This window comes from Pseudocercospora fijiensis (genome assembly GCF_000340215.1).
Source record: "Pseudocercospora fijiensis CIRAD86 unplaced genomic scaffold MYCFIscaffold_10, whole genome shotgun sequence".
NCBI lineage: Eukaryota > Fungi > Ascomycota > Dothideomycetes > Mycosphaerellales > Mycosphaerellaceae > Pseudocercospora > Pseudocercospora fijiensis.
The window spans coordinates 2132768-2157931 of NW_006921541.1; the positions used below are offsets into that span (position 1 = coordinate 2132768).

The 25164-nt window shown below is 49.7% G+C and overlaps 13 protein-coding genes across 13 annotated transcripts; 5 read left to right on the forward strand and 8 right to left on the reverse strand.

Annotated features, from left to right (window-relative positions):
• Window positions 1–636: 636 nt before the first annotated feature.
• Window positions 637–2335, reverse strand: MYCFIDRAFT_200295 (uncharacterized protein; the record flags this gene model as incomplete). Its single annotated transcript, XM_007933465.1, has 3 exons — window positions 637–1445; window positions 1535–1659; window positions 1857–2335. The coding sequence occupies 3 exons, from the start codon at window positions 2333–2335 to the stop codon at window positions 637–639; spliced, it is 1413 nt and encodes a 470-aa protein (XP_007931656.1).
• A 659-nt stretch (window positions 2336–2994) lies between these two features.
• Window positions 2995–3675, reverse strand: MYCFIDRAFT_79163 (uncharacterized protein; the record flags this gene model as incomplete). Its single annotated transcript, XM_007933466.1, has 2 exons — window positions 2995–3488; window positions 3540–3675. The coding sequence occupies 2 exons, from the start codon at window positions 3673–3675 to the stop codon at window positions 2995–2997; spliced, it is 630 nt and encodes a 209-aa protein (XP_007931657.1).
• Window positions 3676–3985: 310 nt separating this feature from the next.
• MYCFIDRAFT_145032 (uncharacterized protein) lies at window positions 3986–5185 on the forward strand (the record flags this gene model as incomplete). The annotated part of the gene is made up of 2 exons (XM_007933467.1): window positions 3986–5003; window positions 5049–5185. The coding sequence occupies 2 exons, from the start codon at window positions 3986–3988 to the stop codon at window positions 5183–5185; spliced, it is 1155 nt and encodes a 384-aa protein (XP_007931658.1).
• A 608-nt stretch (window positions 5186–5793) lies between these two features.
• MYCFIDRAFT_79165 (uncharacterized protein) lies at window positions 5794–6519 on the forward strand (the record flags this gene model as incomplete). Its single annotated transcript, XM_007933468.1, has 1 exon — window positions 5794–6519. One exon carries the CDS (start codon window positions 5794–5796, stop codon window positions 6517–6519), a length of 726 nt encoding a protein of 241 aa, XP_007931659.1.
• A 1182-nt stretch (window positions 6520–7701) lies between these two features.
• Window positions 7702–8304, forward strand: MYCFIDRAFT_33894 (uncharacterized protein; the record flags this gene model as incomplete). The annotated part of the gene is made up of 2 exons (XM_007933065.1): window positions 7702–7862; window positions 7923–8304. The coding sequence occupies 2 exons, from the start codon at window positions 7702–7704 to the stop codon at window positions 8302–8304; spliced, it is 543 nt and encodes a 180-aa protein (XP_007931256.1).
• Window positions 8305–8515: 211 nt separating this feature from the next.
• On the reverse strand, window positions 8516–9292 carry MYCFIDRAFT_179378 (uncharacterized protein; the record flags this gene model as incomplete). The annotated part of the gene is made up of 6 exons (XM_007933469.1): window positions 8516–8546; window positions 8578–8765; window positions 8793–8862; window positions 8886–9089; window positions 9113–9254; window positions 9283–9292. 6 exons carry the CDS (start codon window positions 9290–9292, stop codon window positions 8516–8518), a joined length of 645 nt encoding a protein of 214 aa, XP_007931660.1.
• Window positions 9293–9410: 118 nt separating this feature from the next.
• MYCFIDRAFT_33776 (polysaccharide lyase family 4 protein) lies at window positions 9411–11496 on the forward strand (the record flags this gene model as incomplete). Its single annotated transcript, XM_007933056.1, has 2 exons — window positions 9411–11230; window positions 11304–11496. 2 exons carry the CDS (start codon window positions 9411–9413, stop codon window positions 11494–11496), a joined length of 2013 nt encoding a protein of 670 aa, XP_007931247.1.
• Window positions 11497–11672: 176 nt separating this feature from the next.
• MYCFIDRAFT_33418 (uncharacterized protein) lies at window positions 11673–13383 on the reverse strand (the record flags this gene model as incomplete). The annotated part of the gene is made up of 3 exons (XM_007933035.1): window positions 11673–11914; window positions 11983–13186; window positions 13240–13383. The coding sequence occupies 3 exons, from the start codon at window positions 13381–13383 to the stop codon at window positions 11673–11675; spliced, it is 1590 nt and encodes a 529-aa protein (XP_007931226.1).
• Window positions 13384–13853: 470 nt separating this feature from the next.
• On the forward strand, window positions 13854–15069 carry MYCFIDRAFT_33168 (glycoside hydrolase family 105 protein; the record flags this gene model as incomplete). Its single annotated transcript, XM_007933019.1, has 2 exons — window positions 13854–14037; window positions 14087–15069. The coding sequence occupies 2 exons, from the start codon at window positions 13854–13856 to the stop codon at window positions 15067–15069; spliced, it is 1167 nt and encodes a 388-aa protein (XP_007931210.1).
• A 94-nt stretch (window positions 15070–15163) lies between these two features.
• Window positions 15164–15686, reverse strand: MYCFIDRAFT_179382 (uncharacterized protein; the record flags this gene model as incomplete). The annotated part of the gene is made up of 4 exons (XM_007933470.1): window positions 15164–15311; window positions 15349–15472; window positions 15496–15561; window positions 15599–15686. The coding sequence occupies 4 exons, from the start codon at window positions 15684–15686 to the stop codon at window positions 15164–15166; spliced, it is 426 nt and encodes a 141-aa protein (XP_007931661.1).
• Window positions 15687–15774: 88 nt separating this feature from the next.
• On the reverse strand, window positions 15775–17868 carry MYCFIDRAFT_209219 (uncharacterized protein; the record flags this gene model as incomplete). Its single annotated transcript, XM_007933471.1, has 9 exons — window positions 17574–17868; window positions 16936–17494; window positions 16656–16899; window positions 16421–16629; window positions 16305–16388; window positions 16195–16275; window positions 16066–16163; window positions 15932–16006; window positions 15775–15877 (listed from the first exon to the last, which is right to left on the reverse strand). Exons 2-9 carry the CDS (start codon window positions 16945–16947, stop codon window positions 15775–15777), a joined length of 906 nt encoding a protein of 301 aa, XP_007931662.1. The 5' UTR covers window positions 16948–17494; window positions 17574–17868.
• Window positions 16819–17868, reverse strand: MYCFIDRAFT_205343 (uncharacterized protein). Its single transcript, XM_007933472.1, has 2 exons — window positions 17574–17868; window positions 16819–17494 (listed from the first exon to the last, which is right to left on the reverse strand). Exons 1-2 carry the CDS (start codon window positions 17779–17781, stop codon window positions 17187–17189), a joined length of 516 nt encoding a protein of 171 aa, XP_007931663.1. The 5' UTR covers window positions 17782–17868; the 3' UTR covers window positions 16819–17186.
• Window positions 17869–22771: 4903 nt separating this feature from the next.
• Window positions 22772–24304, reverse strand: MYCFIDRAFT_63826 (uncharacterized protein; the record flags this gene model as incomplete). The annotated part of the gene is made up of 3 exons (XM_007933146.1): window positions 22772–23360; window positions 23422–24105; window positions 24192–24304. 3 exons carry the CDS (start codon window positions 24302–24304, stop codon window positions 22772–22774), a joined length of 1386 nt encoding a protein of 461 aa, XP_007931337.1.
• Between the last annotated feature and the right edge of the window lie 860 nt (window positions 24305–25164).

Below are 25164 nucleotides of genomic sequence, written 5' to 3' on the forward strand. Positions count from 1 at the left end.
TTAGTGGGTGTAAGCCCTGGATGGGGAGGGGGATGTGTGTGAGGTATCATGAGCATGCGGGTGGGGAGGCTTGTGGGTAGGGGGGTGGAAGGGTAGGGAATGGGGTTTTAGTGGAATGGATGGATGCATGTAGGGTGAGGTGATGATTTAGCAGATACACTATGTGATGTTTTTTAATGGAAATTTCCTCCTAGTTCAGGTTGATGGTGACGCCTGAAGCGAAGTAACTCTTATTTTCTGTGGCGAGTAGTGATGGTAATTGCTCAAGGACGATCCAGTCAAATTTAGAATATGAGTCTACCGTCTGAGACTGTGTGTGCTTGACCCGTGAAGGACATCGGCTGTGCTGATGGCAAATTTTGTCTCTCGTGGTCTGAAAGCAGTATGTTGAAGTTGTTGATGGATTCCATCACTTTGGCACAGAACTCCAATACCGATTTGAAGCTACAGATGTACTCGCTTTTAATGATAGTAGAGTATTTCCTACCTGAAATTTCATCAACCTCAACCAAGCTACATCTTCACCGAATTCACAACTCGCTTTTGTTTCCCATATGCATGTTGAGCCACTGCTCAAATCTCCAATTTTTACTCGAAAGTCCCAATGCTTGACGTGCTGCTCTCAAACTCTCCTGCTCAGACTTCCGTACAACAAGCTGGACCGTCATCGTTTTCGGAGAGCATGCTTTGCAAGCATTCCCTAACCGCAGCTTGAAGCGCCAGAGCAGGCTGTGTCTGGTACAACGAAGTACTCAGCAAGTCCCAATAGCGGAATTTGAAGACGCTCAGAACTTTCAGGTCGTCTTTCTGGGTCTCGAAAAGTGCTTGCGCGAAGGGTTCGAGTTGCTCCGCGATGTGGAAAGCGATGGGTGTCAAGGATTCCTGATCAAGGTCGATTTCCCTATCATCGTCCTCCTCGCTGTCATCAAGATCGATCTCGATCTCCTCGTCCTCTTCATCATCTTCTTCAACAAGAAACAGATCTTCAACCATATCGTACGGCAGCGCCAGAGTGATCAAGTTCTTCGCAGGACTGAGATATCGAGTAATCGTCCGCAAGTCGTCGTTGAGATTGATGATCTCAACATATCGGAGGTGTTGGATGGAGTGCTTGATCTGCTTTGGAAGGAAGATGGTCATCCAGGAAGCATGGTGGAATTGGAAGATGTTTTCGCCGTAGAAGATCGAGGTCGCTTCTTGGTGCATCTGTCTGCATGTGCGGAGGAGTGGGAGGGATAGCTGTTTTGCTTGGTAGTCGTCAATGACGAAGAGGGTGCCTTTCTCGTTGTCGTATGCTCGGTCGAGCTGGATCGATTCGGGAAGGACTAGGGCGTGACGGTAGATTTTATTGCGGAGTTCTGGGGAGAGGTCGAAGAAGCCTACGGGGGCCTTTTCGGTCTGGACAGTCGAGTTCCGTGGAGTGGATAGAGTGTTACCCATTGTGACTATGATCGGTAGTCTTTGTTATTGTAAAGGAAGTGCTTGCTGAAGCTAACTCTGATATGCAGCCACGCGAGTGATGGGAAACCCATACTAATGTCGTGCTTTTGCTCGCGGTCCATCATGCTTGTGATGGTCCTCATCCGTCTTCCTGAATACTGCAATGCTGTGCGAACTGATGAGGAGTGAAGCCGGTGAACCTGGCAACAAAAAGTCGCACTGAGCGATGGAAGTCAGTCCTTGTCCTCCAACTCTCCTCTCAACAACTTCTTCACCTCCTCCTCATAAGCCATCCTATGCCTCTCCGCAAGCTGGCTCAAAGCTCGAGTATGATCGCCAGCATCCGACACAAACACCGCCCTGCTCAAAGTCTTCTCAACATTCATATCCCCATTGACCTCTCCCATCTTCCTCACCAACTCCACCAACTCCGCCGTAATCTCCTCAGCAGTAAACAATTCCCAATCGCTCCTCCCAACTCCAACCTCTCCAATCTCACCACACCCATTTCCAACACCTTCAAAGATCCCAGTATCTCAACTCGATTACCAGGATAATTAATCGCAACATCCATCATCCATCTCGCAGCCCTCGTCCCTTCCAAAAATCCAGTCAAGACGCTCGGAAACGTGAAGACGAACTTATTGCTGCTGTAGAGGACTGGCGTGGCTTCGGCGTGGATTTGTTTACATATGCGTAAGATTGAGACTGGGATGTGCACGCCTTCAGGATTCTCGTCATTGGAGTCGGATGATTTGGTGCAGGTGAAGCGTTTCTGGTAGCGGAAGATGTCGATGGAGTGTTGGGCGCTGAGAAGGGCTGTGTAGATTTGGTCGCGGAGTTCGGGGGGAAGGGAGAGGAAGGGGAATGGACTTTGCTTTGTGTTGCAGGACATTTCGTCGCTTTGGGCTGCGGAGTCGGTGTGGATCTAGTCGATGTGTTTGTGATGTCTTCTACTCGGGTCTCCTTCCTTGGTTTTGCTGGACTGTTCGGAGCCATGCAATGGGGTCGTGATGATGCACAAAACTCCTGTCCGGTAGTGAATACATGTATGCAGAAGCTCGGGAATGCTCCGGGAATGATTCGCAACTGCGCGTACCCTTTGGGATTTGTGAGCACTGTTGCCGAGAGACGTTCAAGCTCTGTCTTGCAGCATCTTGGTCGTATCCATTTCTTTGCCCTTGCTCGGTCTCGAAACCGTCGGTGGCAGCGCTCGAAGCCGTTCTCTTGCGCTGTCGAAAAGTCCAGATTCTGTTCTGAACGATTCATTCTTTCACCTAACTCAGGCAACCGGCAAAATCGCTCTACACGTGGTCAGCAAAGAGGTAGGCAACGAAGCAGGAGGTAATTCTGTCAACAATGTACAAGTCTTTTCGATACTTGAAACAGCGGCAGGAACATGCCTCCTTCCTATCATGATATTTTCAATTCGTGCAGCCGTAGCCACTCCAGCCAAACGGGCATCGGCACGAGTAAACTCATCTCGAGCTTTGGACGCCGAAAACTCCGCTCTTAACGCCATACCCAACGCCTTCGCCAATGCTCTGTCATGATCTAGTATCCTCTACCGCGACCTCTTGGTGTGCCCCTGCTGCCTCCTCTACTGAAGCCACCGCTCCCAGAGAAACCACGGCCTCCGCCTCGGCCACCACCACGGCCACCACGATCACCTCCTCGGCCTCGCGGAGTGAAGCCTCCTCTGCCTCGCGGGGCCCCACGTCCACCTCTTCCTGCTCCTCCAGCGCCTCTTGGCTTTTTCACCTTCGGTGCGCCTGGCGGAGGCTTTGGCTTTGGCAAGAATTTCTCAAGCGGCAACAGCTTGTCGCCGCCGATGTAGAATTTGTCGCCGTTCTTGAATGATGTTGCCTGGATACCATCCTGTGGCTTGATTGTGAAGTAGACTTGGTTCAGTGGTCCGAGGATCTCGTCGACTTTTCCGATTTGCGTCTTGTTCTCGAGGAATATGGGTGCGTTGAAGTATGGAATCTTAATGTTGATGGATTCGCATACCATCTCGCCTTCGGTAGCATGCATGAATGTGCCCATTTCTGAAAGTGTGTTAGTGGTATGCCATAAATCCCAGATCTTGTCGCATATACCGTAGACTTGGTCAGGTGGGCCATATGATTGCTGGAATCCGCCACGACCACCTCTGAAGCCTCCACGTCCGCCTCTGTCACCAAAGCCTCCGCGACCTCCTCTATCACCGCCGCCTCGTCCACCGCGGAACGACATTTTGAGCTTGTCCCGCCTTCAAATTCCTCTCCTCTGAGCAATTTTTGATCCCACAATGTGCTCTCTGCGCAATGGGTGATTGCAGGTGTATGATAGCTCTGCACTAGGAGCAGTCCATACAGTAATCGCTTGTTGCAGGAATGTGCTGCTCGTCGCAATCGTCGTGGAAAGCTCGGCGTGAAATTGTCAAAGCTGCTGCGGACTTTTCTTGCCAAGGCGGGAAAGGAAGGAGCTGTCGGAAAGTTCTTGCCTCAGGCCAAGATCGTCCTTTTCCCTCTATACAAACTTCCTTCTCTGCACGCGTTTCGAGATGACCAAAACACAGCGAAGGGCGGCCACAAGCTCGGAAGACTCTTTCAGTAGACACTATGCGGGGATATGGGGCGAGGAACGATGGCAAAATTCGCTGCTGCCGGCGCTGCAGAAGCCGACGCGATACTCCTGCATGCTGAATCGATATGCATCGCTTGAAATTGCCAAGCAGGCTGTGAGCAGTGCGGACGTCGAGCTCAGACCACTCCCTTTGCCTCCAATTGAGTCGATCAAAGACGATCAAGACCTCTCACGAAACTGCTTCGTAAAGTACACAAAGGTGACTGCAGACTCGCCGACGGCAGTCCCTTCCAGTGAGCCTTTCCCAGCTCCGCATCCTTCACGAGACCACCTTCAGACGCACTGGAATTTGGATGCTGCCTCTCTGCTTGTGGCCCACTTGCTCAACGTTCAACATGGCGACAATGTTCTGGACCTTTGCGCTGCTCCCGGAGGCAAGTCTATAGCACTTTCCCAGAAGATCTGGCAACACCTGCATGCCGACGACAGCCCAGCCAAACAGAGAGTCGTGCAGCAGCGTCCGCTGAAGATTGGAAGTTTACATTCGAACGAAGCAGATGGGCCGAGACAACGACGGCTGGCCGCCAACCTTCATGGATACTTACCGAGAACTCTCTTCGATGGTCGGAATGTCACCGCTCTCCGCGTGGATGGCACGAACTCGAAAGCAGAGTACGAGCTTCGTGTTCACACTCCTTCAGGCACGGTAGGCTACGATAAGGTGCTCGTTGACGCTCCATGCTCATCCGAGCGGCATATCATTCAAGCTCATATCAAAGCCAAAGCTGGTGGCAGACTCGCCGATGAGATGGTGAACTGGCGTCCTGGCTCTTCGAAGCGACTTGCTGAGACTCAGTTGAAGTTGCTCATGGCTGGCCTAAAAGCAGTCAGGCTTGGTGGTACGGTCATGTATGCCACTTGCTCCATCGAGCCAACTGAGAATGACGGTGTCATTGAGAAGATGCTGTCGCAAGTAGAGAAGGAACGGAAGAAGGGTGCCAAGTGGAGCGTGAAGGTAGGCTTCAACGAAGGTCGCGGAGACGAAGTGTTGGAAGCACAACTGATCCGAGACTGGGCCGAGAAGAGCAAGCATGGCTGGATTGTGCTGCCCGACCATTCTAGTGGCGGCAACTGGGGACCACTGTTCTTCGCAGTTCTGAACAAAGTGCCAAGCTGAAATTATATGAGGGCAAATTTTGACTCATTCTACAACATCTAGGGGCTCTGCATCGTAGAAGAGCTTCATGGCTTGCTGAGTCTACGTTATGCGAGTGACAAGCGGAGCGTGGAGGAGCTCAAGAGCAGCCAAATGCTTCCGGCAAGTGGAGCCAGAACCTCTTCTGGACGGAGCTGCTCTGCAGACCTTCGGCCCAAACTTCTGGAAATGGCGAGTTCGTGAATCCGAGCACGACAATTCCATGTCAGCAAGGAGCTCAAATTGTGCTGGAGCAGGCGCGAGAGGAGCTCTTGGTCCCATGAGACTTCCTGAATGCCTACCTACCTCCTTTGACCACGGCAGCCGCGAAACTAGGGCCGGCGCATCACCAAGACGACAACCTTCTTGACGCTCGCTTCTCGACACAGATATCTATTCTTTGACGTGCGCTTCATTCCCAGTCAACTTCAACATACAGCTCGCATATAGCATCTCTTACCACGCAGTAATCTTGCCAGAACTTGGGCTTCCTCCATCCGACGCAGGCTGCAAGGCGAGATAGAAGGTCAGCACCCCCATCGGTTAGCGCATCCATCAAAATATGCTAAAGCTGTGTTGTAAGGCAGGCCATGGCTGAGCAGCAACTAAAATTCAGCGCCATCAGCACCCTTTACCGCTTCAACAGCGGTACATACCGCGAAGCGCAAACGCACGTGAATACCCAGAGGAGACGTGCCGGCTTTCTCGATCTACCGCCAGAACTGCGAAACATCATCTACGCCCAATGCCTGATTGAGGACCCAAATATCGCGACATTTCACGTGAGACTTGAGGGACAGAGGATGCATAGGTCAAGATGGGATATGAGATGGGAGGAAATTTTGAATTGGTCAGCCCGTCCTCAGCTCCAACCTCAACTACTCCGCACATGCCACCAAGTCTGCGAAGAAGCGTTGCCGATCCTATATGGAAGCATTTGCTTTGCTTTCAGGGGTTCTGAAGTCCTCGAGTTCCAGCGCCTGATTCCCAGGGCAATTCCATACGTTCGCTACGTCTACATCATGGACGCAATCAATAAGGCAGACCTAAAGTGTAGCATACTGGCCGCTCACGGCTTCACGAATCTCGAGAGACTGGAATGGAATCCCATGTTTCTCGTGATGCTCAACGCAGCTCCGCATGCAGCAAATTCAAAGGTTTTTGCGCCCTTAATCCGCAACTCACGCGCGGCACGACGCCTCTTTGGGCTCGGCGGGCTGGAGGATAAATTTCTGGAGACATTGGCTTGCATTGGTGATCCAGCTGGGCAATGCTCCGCAGAGGTAGTGGCAAAGCTGAAAGAGCTCATGGACTGAAGCGGACTAGACTTGAACAAAGTAGCAGACACCTTCGTTGGATCGACGTAGATGCGAGAAATATGAGACAACTCGTGAAGACAAGCTCCACAGAAACCAGAACGAATCGTGAAGCGGTCTCTATCACACCTCACAGCCCTCTGCCATGGCCTGAATCAACGCCTCAACCACCTTCTCACCAACCTTCAACTCCTCCTCCGTCCTCAAAGGCGGCACATGCAAAAACACAGCTTTAACCCCCTCCCCGTCCCCCCTCTTCTTCACTTCGGCCAAAATAGCATAATACAACAACCCACAAACAAAATTCCCAGCATCCTCCGAAACCCCCATCCCAGGCATATCACCACCAATTTTGCCCTTCTTCTCCTTGCCAAAATTCTCCTTCCATCTCCTCACAACCTCCTCAAACTCCACTCCTCCAGCCTCTAATCTCTCCCCGAACTCCCCCTACAAAGCCTCGGTTTCTTTTTTCGTCAAAGTCTTCCTCGCAGAATCCGGACACTCGAAATATACATCCCTCCTTGCGCCTCGTTCAATTGCAGATAATTATGGACACGTCTGCTGGTGTCATTGTTTGCGGCGTGCTCAAGAAGCAAGAAGTGCAGAGATGAAAGATGAAGCCGAAGTCTCGGGCACGGACGTATACCGCAAACCTTGTGCTCCAGCCATCTCCAACCACGTCAATTCACACACATGGCAAGGATACGTCAGAGTCCAGAAATGCCCACCGCTCGCGCCTTCGCTGAGCGACTCCTCTTACGCCTCTACCAATTTGCAACAATCAGCTAGAATATCATTTCTGCTGTATGCTCGAATAGAGCTCGCCGTCGCCGTCGCCAATAATTCACGCCGCGTACCCCACCTCACGAAGCGTGTAACGCGCTCATTGACCGCCGCGTTACTCTCTGCATGATTCTCGCCCAACGCAGACGAGCCTGAACGGCACCGCATATATACAGCATCGACACGCTCGCATCACCCGGCAATACAGCTCTACACGACACTCGCGAAATTTGCGCCGGCGCATTGCGAACGACGCGACGAAACACTGCCATCACTCCAATCGCCGGCCGGCACCCGAACCACACCCAAAGCATTCTTTAAGCCTTCAAAACGAGTTCCAAAATTACACGTCGAGGCCCGGGAACCCTGGCCTCATACTCCAGTATGGCGAGAAGTAGTATGACCCGGGAGAGGGTCATTGTGCGGCAATCATACTATTGGCCCGACTGGCAGTTGAATGTATGGATCATAATCATGCTGGCAGCGGGAGGGGTGCTGGTGGGTGTGTTCTCAAGTTTCGTTGTTGTTCAGACGCATTTAGGGAAGTTGGGCATACCATGGTGAGTAACAGCGCATCAACAGGATAAATGCAGACCATAAAAGCTGACAATGACTCCTAGGATCATGCCATTCGGCATCACAGTCGGAGCCCTTACTATCGCATTTATCATTCTCATGCTCCTCCTGATCATCCAACGACGCCTGCTTCCCGGCATCCTTATTATCGGCTCCTTCATCCTTCTCGTTCTGTACATAACAGGACTGATCGAGACTGCCATCCAACTCTTCGGACCTGCCGGAGACATCAATTCTAAGTGTCAACAATTCGTCTTCGACAATCCCTCCAAAGATCTCAGCATCAACACCCTGGCATGGCTAGAGCAGAACAGCATATGTCAGAGCTGGTTGGCTGCATTCTCCTTCTGGATTATTGGAGCCGTGTTCTTGGTGTATTTGATTGTACTGGCCAGTATGGTTGCTCAGGGAGGTTATGAAGATTGAGAAGCGTGAGAGGTGATGGGCAATCATGTGCAGGCTTCCCATGGTGTAGGGATGAATAGATGATCTTTTGCATTGTTAGGAGGTGGTGCGCTACGTGTATATGATATCGAGGGGATACGAGCATGGAATGGGATCTGCATAGCTGCTGGCGTTGACTTTGGAGATACCCGTGCTTGACAGCGCAAAATTGATATTGTTATCTCTGCAGCCCTTAGGCATCGACCTGTTTCTTTTCAGTCCCCCTACAGACCGCCCAGGAAACAAGGCCCCCACCCGCAGCATGTGCGCGACGACGGCTGCGATGGCATGGCGAGATCAAAGGCGCGAGGATCTCTTACCCGGGAGTCCCACTGGAGAGATGGATGCGGCTCTGTATCATAAGTTATCAGGGAGATGACTTCGGATGCGCGAACGAGTTGCTGTTCGAAGCCAAGACATTTCATTTCATACCCCGGGGTCAGCTACGCCGAGCACCCCACAGCCGTAACTGAAGGAGAATTATTGTCACCAGCAAGCGAAAAAGCTTCAAGGGCAAGATCCAAAGTATCTGATTCCGAACTTGGTCAGTAAGTTACGGCCACGGCAGCCATTCAGCGTACCGCTGAGGGAAGGGATCTAGCAGAAATGTGCGTGGTGATGGTCCCAAATTTCCAATAACTTTATGACCCGGGAGAGCTGGGGGCTGGGGACCTGGGACCTCTTGAGTCTTGACCAACGGACGAACCCCTGATACCAAATCTGGAGGCCAGAAGCTCCATCTCAAGATCGGAAATTTGTTTGGAAGGCTCTATTCACGACGATAGCTCACAGTCTTTGCACAGGGGTGTTCGCAACAACAAATAATTCGGTTGTTTCTTCGAAAAGGTCAGAGTGAATGTGAAGGTCACACCGTCGGGTCAAACAACCCCGCCGTGTCTGCGCAATTGGAGACCAACCGGCAGAATCATATACTGGTCGATTGACGGAGGCTGTTTGCACCCTGTAGCATGCTTCATGAGTATGTATACAATCATGGGCCCGCCATGTACTCCAGCCTCTCCCCAACTGGGGTCTCCATTTCACGTTCGGGTACCATTTCAACCACTGGCTGCTTGGCAAGATCGATCATGCGGCTGACCACATGTACCTCTCTCTTGACGATACTTGCTGGCCCAGCGCTTGCGAAACTGAATTCTCACGAAGCAACACATAGGATAACGTTTGGTAACTCACGGCTGAATGTCTCTCTAGACAAGACCACTGGCCTGATCGACATTCTCACTCTTGACAATCAAAATCTGCTCGGCACCAAGAACGGCTCAACAGGTGTGGGCCCATATCTCGATTGTTACTGTACTCCTTCCGGCGCCTACACTCCCTTTCGTTCACAAAACAATACCCACTACACTCTCCTCTCGGGCATAGATACCACCAATACGCCATGGATTGGGGTCATACAATTCGAGATTTATGCACCCACCAACCAAACATTTCAACAATACTTCTTCCTGAGAGGCGAAGAAACTGGATTGCATACATTCACTCGTCTCACATATCATAATTTAACAACGCCTTTCCTTCGCAACCTGCAAGAATTGAGAACATTGTTCAGACACAATACGAAATTATGGAGCCATTTATCTACTACTGCCGACGTGTATTCACCCTTGCCGAATTATAATCCTGCTGCTCCAGCTCTCAATACCACAGCACCGCACGGGCAAGCAATGGTACAAGATGCCACCTGGTTGATTCCCAATGCTTCTGACCCATACGTGGAATCAACATCATCTTACTATACCAAGTACACATTCTCGGACTCTTGGAGACATCATACAGTTCATGGGTTGACTTCAACTCCATCTGCTGCTAGTGACACATTCGGTGCATGGTTTGTCATGGCGAACAAGGATACATATTTCGGTGGCCCTACGCACAGTGACCTTACAGTCGACGGTTATGTCTACGATTACATTGTGTCAAATCACCATGGCGATCAGACTCCGAACATCACGAACGGTTTTGAAAGGACTTTTGGGCCCGGTTTCTACTACTTCAATCACGGAAGTAACGGAGAGTCGTTACAGCAACTGAGAAGTGATGCTGAAAAAGTATACGCGAATGCTGGAAAATGGTCAGACTTCTACGATAGCATCGCGCCACACGTAGAAGGCTACATTCCATCCTCAGGCCGCGGGACCTGGTCAGGTCACCTTACTCTACCAAAGAAAGCGCAAAATGCGGTTGCCATTCTGAGTGCTGCGGGGATTGAGATCCAGGACAACGTCTTCGATACCACGGCACATCAATACTGGGCCGACATCAATCAGGATGGATCAGTAACCATAGACAGGGTCAAATCTGGTACATATCGTCTTACCATCTACGGAAGCGGCATTTTCGGTCAGTTTATACATGATAATATCATCGTAAAAGCTGGACATACCACCAAAACTTCAGCAATCTGGCAGTCAGAAAGCGCAGGAACAGAGCTCTGGAGAATTGGAACACCAGATTGGAGTTCGGGAGAGTACTTGCACGGCGAACATCCCGATCCAACACATCCTCAACACCTAGCCGAAAGAAGAATCTACTTCGCCGTGTACGACTTCGTCAAAGACTTCCCACATGGCGTCTCCTTTCACGTTGGAAACGATAGTATCGCCAAAGATCTAAATTATGTTCATTGGTCCGTCTTCGGTGGCTACGGGAATTCCATCCGCACAGAGCCATATCATGAGAATGGAATCGTGAACAACTGGAAGATTCTGTTTGATGCCTCATCCCAAGACCTTTCCGACAAGACTACCGCGACTTTCACCATCCAACTCGCAGCAGCCAGGACCGCCGCGGGAAATACTGACATCTTTAATTCGAGTCAACGGTACTCAAATCTTCCATACACTGTCTCTGTCAATGGTCATCATTTGGAGCCTTGGATCATACCGTAAATATCAAAAAATTCCACATCGAATGATGTTCATATTCGCTGACATTCTGTACAGGTATTACCAAAGCAGCTCCTGTGCAGTGAGATCTGCCGTGAGCTGCTATCACTTATCGCATAAATTCGTTTTTCACGTGTCGAAGCTCAGAGTTGGGAGGAATGAATTTCTGTTGAGTTTGCCGCGGAATGCTACAGGTGATGACAGTGCGTTGTTGGCGGAGAGTGTGTATGTGCAGTATGATGCTTTGAGGTTGGAGGTGAAATAGTTGGCTTGATCAGGTCGCGAGATGTCGTAACGTACATGCATTCAGGCTCAACATCTCAAGTCAAATAAAGTAAGGTATAGAAGGTACTCGATGCAGTGATATAGCAGGATCTTGTGACGGATCGAGGTAGAGTATATCTGTCAATTCTGCTTCCCTTGGGCTTCATAGTGTATCATCTAGATCATGTACCGGAAGTTGGGATTCTCCTTGTCCGTCATGTCCTCAAAAGCATGCACCATAGCATCATCCGAAGCCTCATGCACACCCGCAGCAGCAGCTTCGTTCCGTTGAGAATTGCGCTTGCTCAGCGTCCACCGCAAAACGATCAGAGTCAAGATAAGCAAAGTGTAACATCCCAAATGCGTCGAGAAGGCAATAAAGTATCTCGGAGCATTCCACTTCAAGAACACTTGAGGACCTAAACACAACAAACATTAGCCAAAGAAATCATCCTCAACATCTCCCTTTTCTCCCCTATCAACTCACCAATAGCATTCCCCGTAGCCCACGCGACAAAATTCATAGTCACAGCCACAGACTTCTTCGTCTGACCCGCAACATTCCGACTCAACATACTCATCCCCAAACCTTGCGCCGCCCAAAAACTCAACACGACATAATAACTGATCAAAAGTCCCGCTTCCGTCGCAGTACTCGTATTCTCCACCGTCATCAACACAATCGTGCCCGCAAAACTCGGCAGACAGTAAACCGCCATGATCAAAATATTCTGTTGCGTTTTCTTGACCAGCCATGCGGAGGAGAATAAGATGATGATGATATACGCTCCCAAGACCATGGCGAGAAGTTGCGTTTGCAGCGTCGTGAACCCAAACCCTTTGATGATGATATTCGCGAAAGCTCCCAGACCGCCTGTAGGTAGAGTCGTGCAGAATTGTATGAGGCAATAGCACCAACACTGCAAATCGGTAAAAGCTTCCCACATTTGCTCTTTCCGGAACTTCTTATTTTGCAGACCCGTCTGATTCGCTCGCACGCGTTCCACCATCAGATGTTTATCGTCTTCGGAAAAACACGTGGCGCGCATGGGAGAATCCGGTAAATACCAAATCACGAAGACGCCCCAGAGCGCAGAGAAACATCCGTACGTGATGAAGATGGCTTGCCAAGATTTGATGGGTCCGGAATGAATCAGACTGAAACAGTAGGCCAAGAGACCGCCGACGATTTGTTGCATTCCGTTCATCGCGTACCAGAACGAGACCATGAGCGCTTGTTCCTCACGTTTATACCACATGGAACTCATGATCAAGAACGTCGGTTGACACACCGCTTCGAACGTGCCCAGAAGCGTTCTCAACGCGACCATTCCCGTGAAATTGTGTGCCGCAGCATGGCACGCGAGGACCGCTGACCAGATTATCACGCACGTTCCGAGAAATTTTGCGATGGGGAGGACTTGGATGAGACGGTTTATTGGGTATTCGACGATGAGGATTGCGATGTAGATGCATGTTGTTAGCCAGGAGAATTGTTGGCCGACTAGGTGGAGGTCGGTTTGGAGGCCCATGATTGAGGTGAAAGATAGGGTGCCTTTGTCTAGGGCTTGGAGGAAGTAGGTGAAGACCATGATTGTGAGGACGCGTTTGTCGATCATGCGTTTTAGGCGTTTGTCTTCGGCGGGAGTGATTTCTATGCGGGTTGCGTTGGCGTATTTTGCGACTTCGGCCTGTTCAAAGGATGTCAGTGGTGTGCGGATCTTTAATGGTGTTGTTCGCGCACATCGATACGGCCATAGTCTTGGTGATCTTTCTTCAGGTCATCGGGAGTCATGACCCGCTCGATTTCGGCGGCATTGATGTTCTTCTTCTCTTCGTGTTGAGCGACGTGCTCGACACTCGTGGTGTTCTCGATATCGTTGGCCATGATCAATCACTGCAAAAAACAGTTGTGAGAGCAAGGCGCGAAAAGACGAGTTCCGGGGTTCGAGGTGGAAATACCACGATGCTATCCATGCCTTTGGTTAATCTATGCGGCCCGAGTACAGGTCATCAATTGGACGGAAAACATGGCCTGTACCGCGGTAGATCAGCCACAAATGAAGTTGCCATCACGAGTGTCTCTCAATAATGATCCACCGAGCGAACATGGCATGGATGGCGATTGCATTAAAAGCGGAGACTGGGGTGGGAAAAACTGGAGTTGAGACATGGGAACTCAGCCGCCGCATGTGGTGTGGGGATGTGGGGATGCGCATGTGGAGGTAGGGTGACCCCCAAGCTTGGCATGGTTCGGTCACTGGGGAGAGGTCGCTTGTTCGATTAAAAGTGTTGCGCGCTGTTTTCCGCACGCGAGCCTGGCACCAGGATTTGTCGCGCCGTACAACATATCCAATCATGCCTCAGCAAGCACTGACTGTTGATGGGTTGTCTGCTGTTGATGTAAAGACCAAGGTCGAGCTCTTGATTGACAATCTTGTGAGCATCAAGGATGAAGGAGGAAAGTTCTTGCTCACACTGCAAGATGGCAGAATGATCGATACCAAAGGATGGTCTGATTGGGAGTGGACGCAGGGGATTGGTCAGTCTGGCAGCCTGATCTTGCTTCACAGCGGCTGACAGTCGTGAAGGTCTTTACGGGGTATGGCAGTTTCATGCCCAAACAGGCTCAGAGAAGGCTCTGCGGGTCGTGAAAGCTTGGTTCGAGAGCCAGCTGCCGAGTGGCACGACCAAGAATATCAATACAATGGCTGTATTCCTGGCATTAGCATATCTTTACGAGAAGACTGGCGAACAAACTTACCTTCCCTGGCTAGACTCATGGGCTGAGTGGGCGATGTATGATCTGCCCAAGACGCGGTTTGGCGGCTTTCAGCACATCACCTATGTCCATGTCGCTCCGGATGGTCAGATTAAAGGACAGAATGATCAGGAGCTTTGGGACGACACACTAATGATGACTGTGATGCCACTGGCCAAGATCGGAAAGCTGCTTGGACGGCCGCATTATATCGAAGAAGCCAAGGCACAAGTCCTGCTGCATATCAAATATCTCTTCGACCCTGCGACTGGTCTCTTCTTCCATGGCTGGAAATTCGATTCTTCTGCACCAGGTGGATTTGGACACAACTTCGCTCGTGCTCGATGGGCTCGCGGTAATTCCTGGCTGACGATTTTCATCCCGGACTTTATCGAGCTTCTCGACCTGTCGCCAGGGGACGCATTCCGGCGGCATCTTCTCGACACACTGGAAGCTCAGTGTTCAGCGCTCAAGCGCCTACAAGCAGAAGATGGCTCCTGGCGAACACTTCTTGATGTTCCAGAGAGCGAAGGTAGCTACATCGAGGCCTCGGCTACAGCAGGCTTTGCGTACGGCATTTTGAAAGGAGTACGCAAACGATATCTCAGTAAAGAGTATGAGCCAGTTGCTCAAAAGGCGGTCCAGGCTGTCTTGAAGCGCATCGACAAGGATGGCGAACTGAAGGACGTTAGCTTTGGGACTGGGATGGGCAGCGACTTACAGCATTATAAAGACATCCCGCGGACGTCAATGCCTTATGGACAGGCCATGGCCACGATGATGCTGGTTGAATATCTGCGTAAGTTCATATGAGGTCGGTTCAAAGATCATAAATAGACATAGAATGCTGCAAAGATAGCAATCGGAGTTTTGCCTGTATTCCGAGAGCTTGCCGAGTCGGAACAGGTCATGAAGCACATGCGAACCAGCAGCTGTAGTCGAGGATCGTGGCTTGCACTACCTCCTCTAATATTTTGTCGATATGCGTACTTTTGGATGTCTCTACGGATGTGATCGGGCCGTGCCATCCCTCGACATTCGAAAGATGCCGCATCCTCTGAACAGAAAATCGCGTTCAAGTCATTCACTCACGCGTCCATGAAGCCACTGCCCAAAGCGCCCTGCATGGCCGTCACAGCGAACCAGCCCGTCTTTCTGAAGCCTCGCATACGCAGCGAGTACAGGATGGCGCACCAGAGGAAGAAGAGCAGGCAAGCTGAATGACACGCTGGTTGTCACTCGTGATGAAATCGTGAACGGTGAGACAGAACGTACTGCTTTGAGCGTCGATTCTCGAAGCGTCAGCTCGCCGCAAAAGAGTCGCGATCCTACGTCCTCGCACGCCCTTCGGCCGTCTTCGATAGTAGAATTTGGAAAGCGGATTCGATAGCGCATAGCACTAAACGTGCTTGCATGGGAGATTGCGCCATTAAGAAGTACTCTAGTGTAGTAGCGTGCGATGCAAGTCGATCATTAGGACCTACTTCCGTCAACCATCGATAGGAAGTTCAAGGTCCTTCAGCGCCGTGTCTCATAGTTCTCTCCAGATGTCCGCTTTGATCGATATTGCGGTGTCTTTCGTACCTGGACTGCCGCAAAGTCTTGGGAGTATGTTACAATGCTTATCTTGAGGTCATGATAGCGAATGCAAAGCCCGCTGTCGGTCTAGAAGAACGAAGGATCAATCAGTAGTAGTATGGTATGGTATGGTAAAAAATCTTCCTCGGGCGCCGCACCAGTCAAGTCAAGTCTTGCACGTCGTCCTCATCAAGGCCGATTAATAACAGCAATCCAGATCCAATTCCTCACCCACCCACCCACCCACCACCAACCTGAAACAACGCCAGCCCATAGAATTGATTTGCAGAACAGTATGCTCCTGAGTATATTCTATCAATAAATAGAACCTCGATCGCCTGCTGCCTGCGCCGATGAAACACATCCTCTCCTCCCCTCATCATATGTATCACCACCACGAAATCGAAGCTGCACGGCATAACTAGCGACTCGGAAAAACCCCTCATCCAACCAACCAACACCTACAGCACAACAACCTCGGATAATAATAAAAATTGAGATGGAAAAGAAAAAAAGCCAAAAATTTTCAAGGTTCGCCTGATAATGACAGGTAGCTTAGTTATTGTAGCCAGTGATTAGAATCGACGAGGATAAGCCCTAGCCCAAATACCAGGGCAACGCAGGAAATCTCATCTCTCTTCGACAAGGTGGAAGGGTTGGGGTGATTTTTTTTCCCCTTCTTCTTCTTTGCATCTCGTAGACAATTGAGCCGCAGCCAACCCGTGGCCCGTGGCCCGTGCCCCCCCCTGTTGTTGTGAGTTTGCCCAAAAGAGTTTCGAGAGTTTTGGTGCCTGGCTGGGGTATTCGGCTTGCAACTTCACCTCCTGACAGGGCTGTAGCTGCTGCGCTGTGGGTTCGATGCTGCGCTGCCGTCTCGTCCTCGTTGTTGAAGGGGCAATGTTGTCGGACGTCATCGTAGTTATGGCAAAGGAATCCTGCGGTTAGGATGACAATTAGCAAAGATCGGGAAGTGTGGGTTTTGGTTTTTTGGAGAGGCGCCGCAGAGTCGATTCTGTGAAGAGTACATGAGAATATGTGCAATGAAGATTCATAGGAAAAATGCGACTCTGTTTATTAACAAGTTTCCAATGCCGTGCAAACTGCGTTGCTCATTACGAGACCCGAGCTGTCACTAATTACAATGCGCCTCTCCGTGTGTAAATAAGTCCGACGCTGATTAGCCCCACAAAACGGAGCGCATCGCTATTGTCAACTGCAGACCGTGATTCGAGAAAGAAAACTGCGTGCCTCCGTGTACCGTAGCTGGCAGCGCCCTCTTAAGTGGTGCTCATCTGCTCGTCACCATCGTAAAACCAGCCCACCGAGTTCGTAGGACGTCCGCGAGGCGCTTCTTACAACAGAGAGTCGAAAAGCTTGCAAGGCAGGGCCAAGTTGATGAGGCCGCTCTGGGTAGTGGTGCAGCAAGCGCTGCCGCCTTGACTGCATGGGTGCTGTCCGAGGATGCCGCAGTTGCCACCGAGAATTGGTCCGAGAAGACCGCCAGATCCTGCGTTGCCGTTGCAGCAAGAGGCGACCTGGTTGTTACCGCATGGGTTGTTGTTGCCACCAGTAGATGGCAGGGGCGAACCACCGCCAGTGCCAGTTGAGCCACCTGCACCTCCCCATGGGTATCCCGAAGTGGGATGGACAGGTGGGAATGCTAATAGACTGGTCAGCGTGTTCAAGTCACCAGGCCACTCGACGCTGGCGAGGCGTCGAAGGGGAAAAGGAATTCATACGAGGTCCTGATCCGCCATCGTATGACTGGACTGGGTATGGTGGTGGTGGTGGTGGTCCACCTCCGTATGACTGGACTGGCGCTGGTGGTGGTGCCGATCCACCTCCGTATGAGAGTACGCCACCATCGGAGCCGTTGTCTTCTGGCGTTGGGGTAGCGCTGCTGAGCAGGGCAGTCGCGAAGACTGCGAGGACGGCGGAGGCCTTCATTGCAAATGTGGGAAGGAGTGTGGGAGCTTTGTAAACGAATGTAAAGAGTTGGATGAGGAAACTTGCTGCTCGGAGAGGCTGTTGCAGTTTACTGATGAGAGAAGAAGAGCATGCAGCAGAGGACATCTTATATATGCAGTTGGCTTGCTTCGTGTGGCTCTCGTAGGGTTGAGGCTGCCAGGTGCAAGGGAGATGGACCTGCTGAAGCTGGGGCCTGCTCTTTCGAGCCGTGCAATTGAACTTACGCTCAGGAGCGCGAATGAGTGGTCCGTGCATGATTGGTGTGATTTTGCCGGTGCGCAGACGGAAGGTCAGTTCAGGCATGTTGGGCGTGGTCCGTCGTCATGGGAGGAGCAACGCACAGTGTAGGGCGTACGGGATGTGACGCTGTACGGGAGGGCAACATCGCGATGAGGCCATCGAGAGTGATGGCAAATGGCACGGCTCGAAACACGGCTTCGAATAGCAGCAAAGCAACGGCGCCAGCGCGAAAGCATGCGTGTCAGGAGAGAGCAGCAGGAGGTTTGGTTTCATGCTACCCATATCGCATCATCTCGGGCGCTTGTATGAAAGAACAAGGGAGCGCGAGAAAGGCGGTCTCGTCAGATGCACACTCCGTACTGCTGGCGAGGCGAGGCGCGGCGTGGTAGGCATGAGGTTGCGAGGATCATTATTATTAGCGAGGTGCAGTATCATTTCCGCCGTGCCATGGGTCCCTGTGAGTAATGTTGATGAGTGTAAATGCGGCATGCACAGCTGGACGCTGCATGTGCATGTGCATGTACCCGGCCGTCAGCAGGGCGTGCCTTCCCACGCCCATGACCGCTGCAGACAATGCGCGCAAGAGAGTGAGAAACTGCTGGGATGTGCCTGCCGCGTGCGGCGTTTCTTGGCGTCGGTACGGGGAATTGACTTCAAAGTCAACATGCATCGGCCGGCTTTCGTACGGAGACAGCGGATTGAGTGATCATTACTGCCGAGCGTGGTGCATCGGATCAGGCCCGATGCTGCACTTGCCACTCGTGTTCTGCCCTCTCGCCCGCTTTGCTCCCGTCGCAGCAGCCGTGGAGAGTATGCGTTGCCATGGCCGGCCGTTCCAGTGCTCGGCAACGCGCGACGACAGCACGGTCATGTGGGTTGGAAAGCAGCGCGCATTCTGCCTCTGCCTCTGCCTCGAGAGCATGGCGGGCTGGTCAGCGCGCAGGCATGTTGCATGTACCGAGTGCAGCATTGCCTGAAGGATTCCCAGCTTGAGTTTGATGAGTGCGACGGCGTTGTTGGATCGAAGCAGGCTCGCCGACTGCAAAACGCGCCTGAGCACTTACCGGCACTCGTATCATATCGCATTATTCGCCTGAGATGAGTCCTGTCCATGTATCCCCTGTCATAACTCGTTGGCTGTCCGGCTTTACCGGCAAAACGGGCATGTCGACTAGAGTGAGGAATCTAACCGCACGAAACGATTAGATTTCGTACGTAGCATTTAACAGCAATTCTTACTCTACTTTAGTTCGTCGGACTTAACTAAGGAATTCGGTAAGGGGATTATAGAGTAATATATATAAGGGGGATAGAGTAACGAAAGGTAGAAGGGCTATAAAGCGGCAGAAATAAAGGATAATATAATAGGTAGAAATACCTCTAGATAATATAGGATTCTTAAGACTTCTAGAGGCCCTAGTTTTAAGCGAATATATATTCTTAATAGCGCTCGAGGCTTCTATAAAAGTATATCCTAATATCTAATATACTAGCGGTCGATAAGGTACCTTTATATAGGTAAGTTAAGAGATTAGTTATAAGAGTATAAGTTCTTATTTTCTTAAAGTATTAATAGTTAGAGTTATAGCCGCTAAGTATCTATAAGCGGGTTAGCTTATCTCTTAGCGTAACCTCTAAGTAGCTAACTAGCGCGGGACTATCCCTTCTCCTATATTATCCCTTCTATTTTCCTTATTTAGAATCTTCCTTAGGTACTAGTAGTAACTAGCTTATAGTAGTAATAGTATAATACCTATACGAATACGTTAAAACTAAGTATTGTTAAAGTAGCGCTAATGCTACTAGATATATATTTACTAGATAGGAAAGACTATAGCTTCTATAGAAATATAGGTAGCTTTATTTAGTAGATTCTATATATTAGACAAATTTCCTAGGTTAGAAACTATTTACTAAATTACTATTACAGTACGCGATACTACTAGCTCTTAGCGCTATATCTTCTATTTTCTTATAGAATATAAAGACGGCGACGTTATATTATTATATATACTTATTATTAAGAGATAGTATTAAGAAAATAGTATAAGGTAGACTTCTAGATACTAGGTAATAAACAATAGTAGTACTAAATAGCGAGCAGTTAAAATCGCCTTTCTAGGTCTAATAAGAGGTAAGATAGAAGTAAGCTATTATCTCTACTATAAATACGTTAACGCTATACTCTATAAGCGCTTTAAGGCCGATAGATATAAAGAGACCTTAAACTGTATACTTATAGTATTAAAATATAAAAGAACGGAGACTAGTTATAAGCTATAACGACTCGATAAATAAAGCAATTATACTAATTAACGCGCTTCTACGTAGCCTCTACGACTAACCTAAGCGAAAATAGATTAAATATATTAAGAATAAGTTTATTAAGACTAAGCAAATATAAGCTAATTTTATATAAGAATGCTTACCTCTATATATATAGTATAAGACTAGTATAGTCTATAATTAATTTAATTAATCTAGACCCTTTTAAATTAAATTAAATTACTAGGACCCCTAGATTAGATTGAATTAGATTGCTTTAATAGGGGCTAGATTAGATTAGATTAGATTGCTAAATTAGTAGGACTAGGCGAGATTAGATTAGATTAAATTGCTAAGCCTACCTAATTTAGCCCTTTAGCCCCGGAATTAAATTAGATTGCTTTAGAAAGGGCTAGATTAAATTAGATTACTTTAGAAAGGGGCTAGATTAAATTAGATTACTTTAGAAAGGGGCTAGATTAAATTAAATTAGATTGCTTAGTTAGTAGGAATAAGCTAGATTAGATTAGATTAAATTGCTAGGCTAATCTAGATTGCAATCCCGGATTAATTATAGAGTATACTAGTAAGGGCGAGAGGAAATACGTAGTCTATTTACTAAGATTTAGGATAGTAGAAGGTACTAGTAATAGAATCCGTATCTATTAATCTCTAGTTCTAGTAGATCTACTCTATCCTCCTTATATATATTACCTATTATAGCTTTACTATAAGAGTAAGAGTCGCGCCCTTACTAACTAAATAATAGGCGATAATATTTTAGACTAGTATTACGCTACGACCGGTAACTAGTTTTCCGCTATCCTACCTAAGGTATAATCTTAGTAAGAACGCTACTTCCTAAATACTAGTACGTATAATATAATAAGAAACAAATCGATTTTATTCTATATACTATACTTCTATTCCTATAAATAGTAAGAATAGTCGCCTAATATAAGGGTATAGTACTAGAAAGTAGCTTAGTATCGTATAGTAGAAAGAAGTTTAGGTTAAACTACGAAAGACGACGTTGTTTTATAGCGCTCTACGTATTACTATCTACGTATATACGTAACCTATATACGTTTATCTTATAAATAGTAAAGTAATTAAAGTATATAAAGTAAATTATAACTTTTCTAAAGCTTCTAATAGACTAATAATACAAAAGATAGTAAACTAGTATATATAGTATATTACGTTACTAGCTAATCTAACGCTACGAATATAATAGAAGTAATAGGGAAGTTTACTTATAACTAAAGCGTAAAATACGAAATAGTAGAGTCGTAATTAGCGAATATATAACGTATAGACTACGAGTATATAATAGTATAACCGTACGGCGTTAAGCGAATTTTAATGGCGCCATACCTAATTTATATCTTAGCAAGTTGCCAAGATCGTGCCTTAGGCAGCATAGCGGAAAACCGGTCGTAGCGCAATGCCGGTCCAAAATGTTAGGGGCACGCGATCACATTGCAGTCCCCTTATCATCGTGCTTGGATGTCCTACCAGCATTTCACCAGAGACCGTGGATTGTTGCTCATCAGCCATCATATTAATATTAGATTCCTTGTAGCGCGTGCAAAGGCGGTCGTATTGTGTTGCAGCAATATCGTTGTCGCCCAAATGTGGGGGTTGCTTCGAGTTCGACCTCGTCGTTCGCCGAGTCCTGCCTTCACTTCATTCTTCATGCCTACCACACCTCCTTCCGCTGCTCTTTCTCTGCGCTCCAACGTCGGCCGAGCGCAAGATCTCGACATCGGGCCATTCATGCGCGATTGCGGTTGTGGTTGCGGTTGCGAAGCCATCGTCGAAGATATCTGCGTGCTGGGGCCGACAGCAGCGACTGGGAAGCAAGGTAGATGTGTCTAAGAGGAACAGAGAAGAAGCGGCACGTCAATCTTGACATGAAGAGCGTTTCATGTCAACGAACACATGGAGCCGATCGTAATATCAGAATGATCGACCTGGAGATTGTGGCTTGGCTTGGCAATCTGGCAACCAATACTGCAACAGCATCCTCCACACGTTCCGCCCCTCACGGTCTGATATCCCCTCAAATATCGATGCTCCAAACCAGCAGTGAAAGTCGTGGACATTCCACACAAGCGCTACTTCCAAAGTCATTGCAACAAGAATCCTCGGCGTTCAAACGCGGCGGACGGTCGAACAAGTGACCTGGTGTCTGGCCTGGAAGAGTCGTCCAAACAAAACCCCTCGAGCCTACCACACATCGTGATAGTCTCCCGCCGGCGTAACTAGCTCACCTATCGCCTCCGCCTTCGCCAGTGTTTCGAGGTATTCAGGTGACGGGCAACGGTGACATCGAGCAAGTACAGGCAAGAGAAAATTCCATTTCGACCACAATCGTCTCCATTTGAACCATGACCATATCTGTTCACGTGGACATATATCATCCCTCACACACCAAGCCTCCCCTCACCTCCCTACCCATCTAATACGCAAAAGCCAAAATACTCTCATCATCACTCTGCCGAATCTTCCTATTAATCTTCTTCAACCAGCCCCTCATAGCCCACGCCGCAGCGGCACAAAGCATCGACAAACCCGCACTCGCACCCATAGCAATCCCATAGCGCGGCTCATCAAAATCAGGCCACAGGTATGGCGTCCAGATGAAACTGACGTTGGCGATAGTATTAACAATAGCCAAAGAACTAGCCTTCTTCTCCTTGGTCTGACCACAAGTCGCACTGGCCCAGCCGAGGATGATGGAGTTGACGGCGTAGGTTCCGATGGCGAAGACGACCATGCCGAAGTATCGAGCGCCGGTGTTGAGCGTGGCGGCGCAGAGGACGAAACCGAAGATTGCGATGGCTTTGGCGACGGTTATGTGCCATGTTCGCTCGTTGTAGCGACCTGATGACCAGGACCATGCGATTGAGATTGCGCCTGCGATCATGTATGGGGGGCAGGTGAGGACTAGCGTGACGGTTGTGGTGAAGCCGAGCGTTTTGACGGCGGTGGGGAAGAAGTTCTTGAAGCCGTTGGCGGCGAGATGCATGTGTTGCATGAATGCGAAGCTAGATATGAAGTTAGGATGCTGATGTTTTCAGTAGCGGATAACGGAGAACGAGAACGTACAGCCAAATTTTAGGATCCTTCGCCGCCTCTTTGAGACCCGCCCAGCTCGACGTCCCAGCTCTTGCGCCGACCTGATCAGCCAGGACACGGCTGTTGGCGAGCTCACGTTCTTCCGGTGTGAGCCAGCGTGTGCGAAGCGGGTCGTCTGGCAGGATGAAGCCCGAACCGAACGCAACAACAAAAGTCGCTGCGCCTTGGATGATGAAGAGCCACTGCCATCCCGCAAGGCCCCCCATTCCATGCATCTCGAAAATCCCGGCTGCGATGAGACCCGCGAAGGCAGTAGCCAAGATATTCCCGGTGTAGAGGATTGAGATTCGAGTCGCGATCTCCTTGCGCGTGTAGAAGATCCCAAGAATGTACAGTGCACCTGGATAGTACGGAGCTTCGACGACACCGAGAAAGAATCTTGTAAGCAGCAAGCCGGTGAAGTTGTGTGAGAGAGCGGTAAGACCAGAGACGATCGCCCAGAGAACCATGCACGAAGACATGTAATAACTCGGTCGCACTCGCGTGATCAACATGTTGGATGGCACTTGTCCGAGGATGTATCCGACGAAGAGAATCGACACGCAGGTTTGGTACTGGCTTCCTTCAAGCTTGGTGTCGTCCTCGAGCGAGCTGAGACGTGCGAGGGCAATGGCGTTGCGATCGAGGTAGTTGAGCCAATACATCAACCACAACCTTATACGTACTTGTCAGTATAAATGCTTCGCTTTCTTGAGTCTTGACCATGTCTTGTGCCCAGATTGAGGCTGACTGCCACTTACGTTGGCATGATATACCAATCAAGCTTCTTCACGAGCTTGATCTCCCTCGGGTCAGTCTTTTCCGCGGCACCAGAGTAATCGATGCCCGCAGCCTGACGTTTCTCCGCATGCATCTTTTCAAAGTCGTTGGTTTGAGTTGGCGACAAGACCTCATCGTAGGTCACGCCGGTCTTCTCGTTCCCAACTTTGGCCGCCATCTTGGGACGACGAGGAAATTCTTAAGAAAGTGGAGAAGAAGAGTGGCGACTTGGGTTGAGTCTGGGAGAGCAGACCTGCGACTCTGACCTACCTCGCCTCCGCTGTACGACGGGGCCATGTCTTATAGAGCGGGCGTGAGGAGCGTGTGCTCAACTTTCAGCCGGTCGATTGTGTGCATGAAAGCCTTGTTCGAAGGCTTTCCATCTCCAGCAGCCAAGAACGCCATGTGTGGGGAGTAAGGCGAGTTGCTTCTCGCCCAGCAGTGGAACGTGGTAGCAAGCGTCTTGGAATGTTGCTTCTTGTACGCCGTGTACATGACAACCAAGCGATAGTTCTGATCACGCAAGTGGTAGTGCGTGCTCCCCAGCTTTGAACATGTACCGGTGGGCGGCAAGTGAAGGAAAGCGGTGGGCCGGTGGAGAGGCTGGAGTTCGTCCAAGGGGAGAGCGGTGCCAATGCTGCACTATGGCCAGAACAGATAGACGGCCGTCGTGCAACAGGAACTCGCATCACGAGACTGGACACTGGGTGGTCGCGTAGGGCTTGGCGACAAGTCACAAGAGAAGGTTGGCAAACAGGCAGTCTTGGAAGTGCGGAAGAAGTCGTGATAGACACATGATCGCTCCACAAGTCCAGAACAAAACATGTGCCTTCTCCAGGTGTTTGCCCCACAGCGATATGCACTCCACAGATCAGGTCGCGTGTCAAACGAGGCGTTGGTGTCGCCCAGCAGTGTGGTTTTGTGGAGAGGCCTTGGCTGCAAGTAGGTACCTGA

Excerpts from the sequence above, each read along its gene's own strand:
- MYCFIDRAFT_205343 (XM_007933472.1), bottom strand. The coding sequence starts at position 17,781 with ATGAAGGCCTCCGCCGTCCTCGCAGTCTTCGCGACTGCCCTGCTCAGC. Across the intron at positions 17,495-17,573 it reads CGATGGCGGATCAGGACCTC|CATTCCCACCTGTCCATCCC; the intron begins GTATGAATTCCT and ends CCAGTCTATTAG.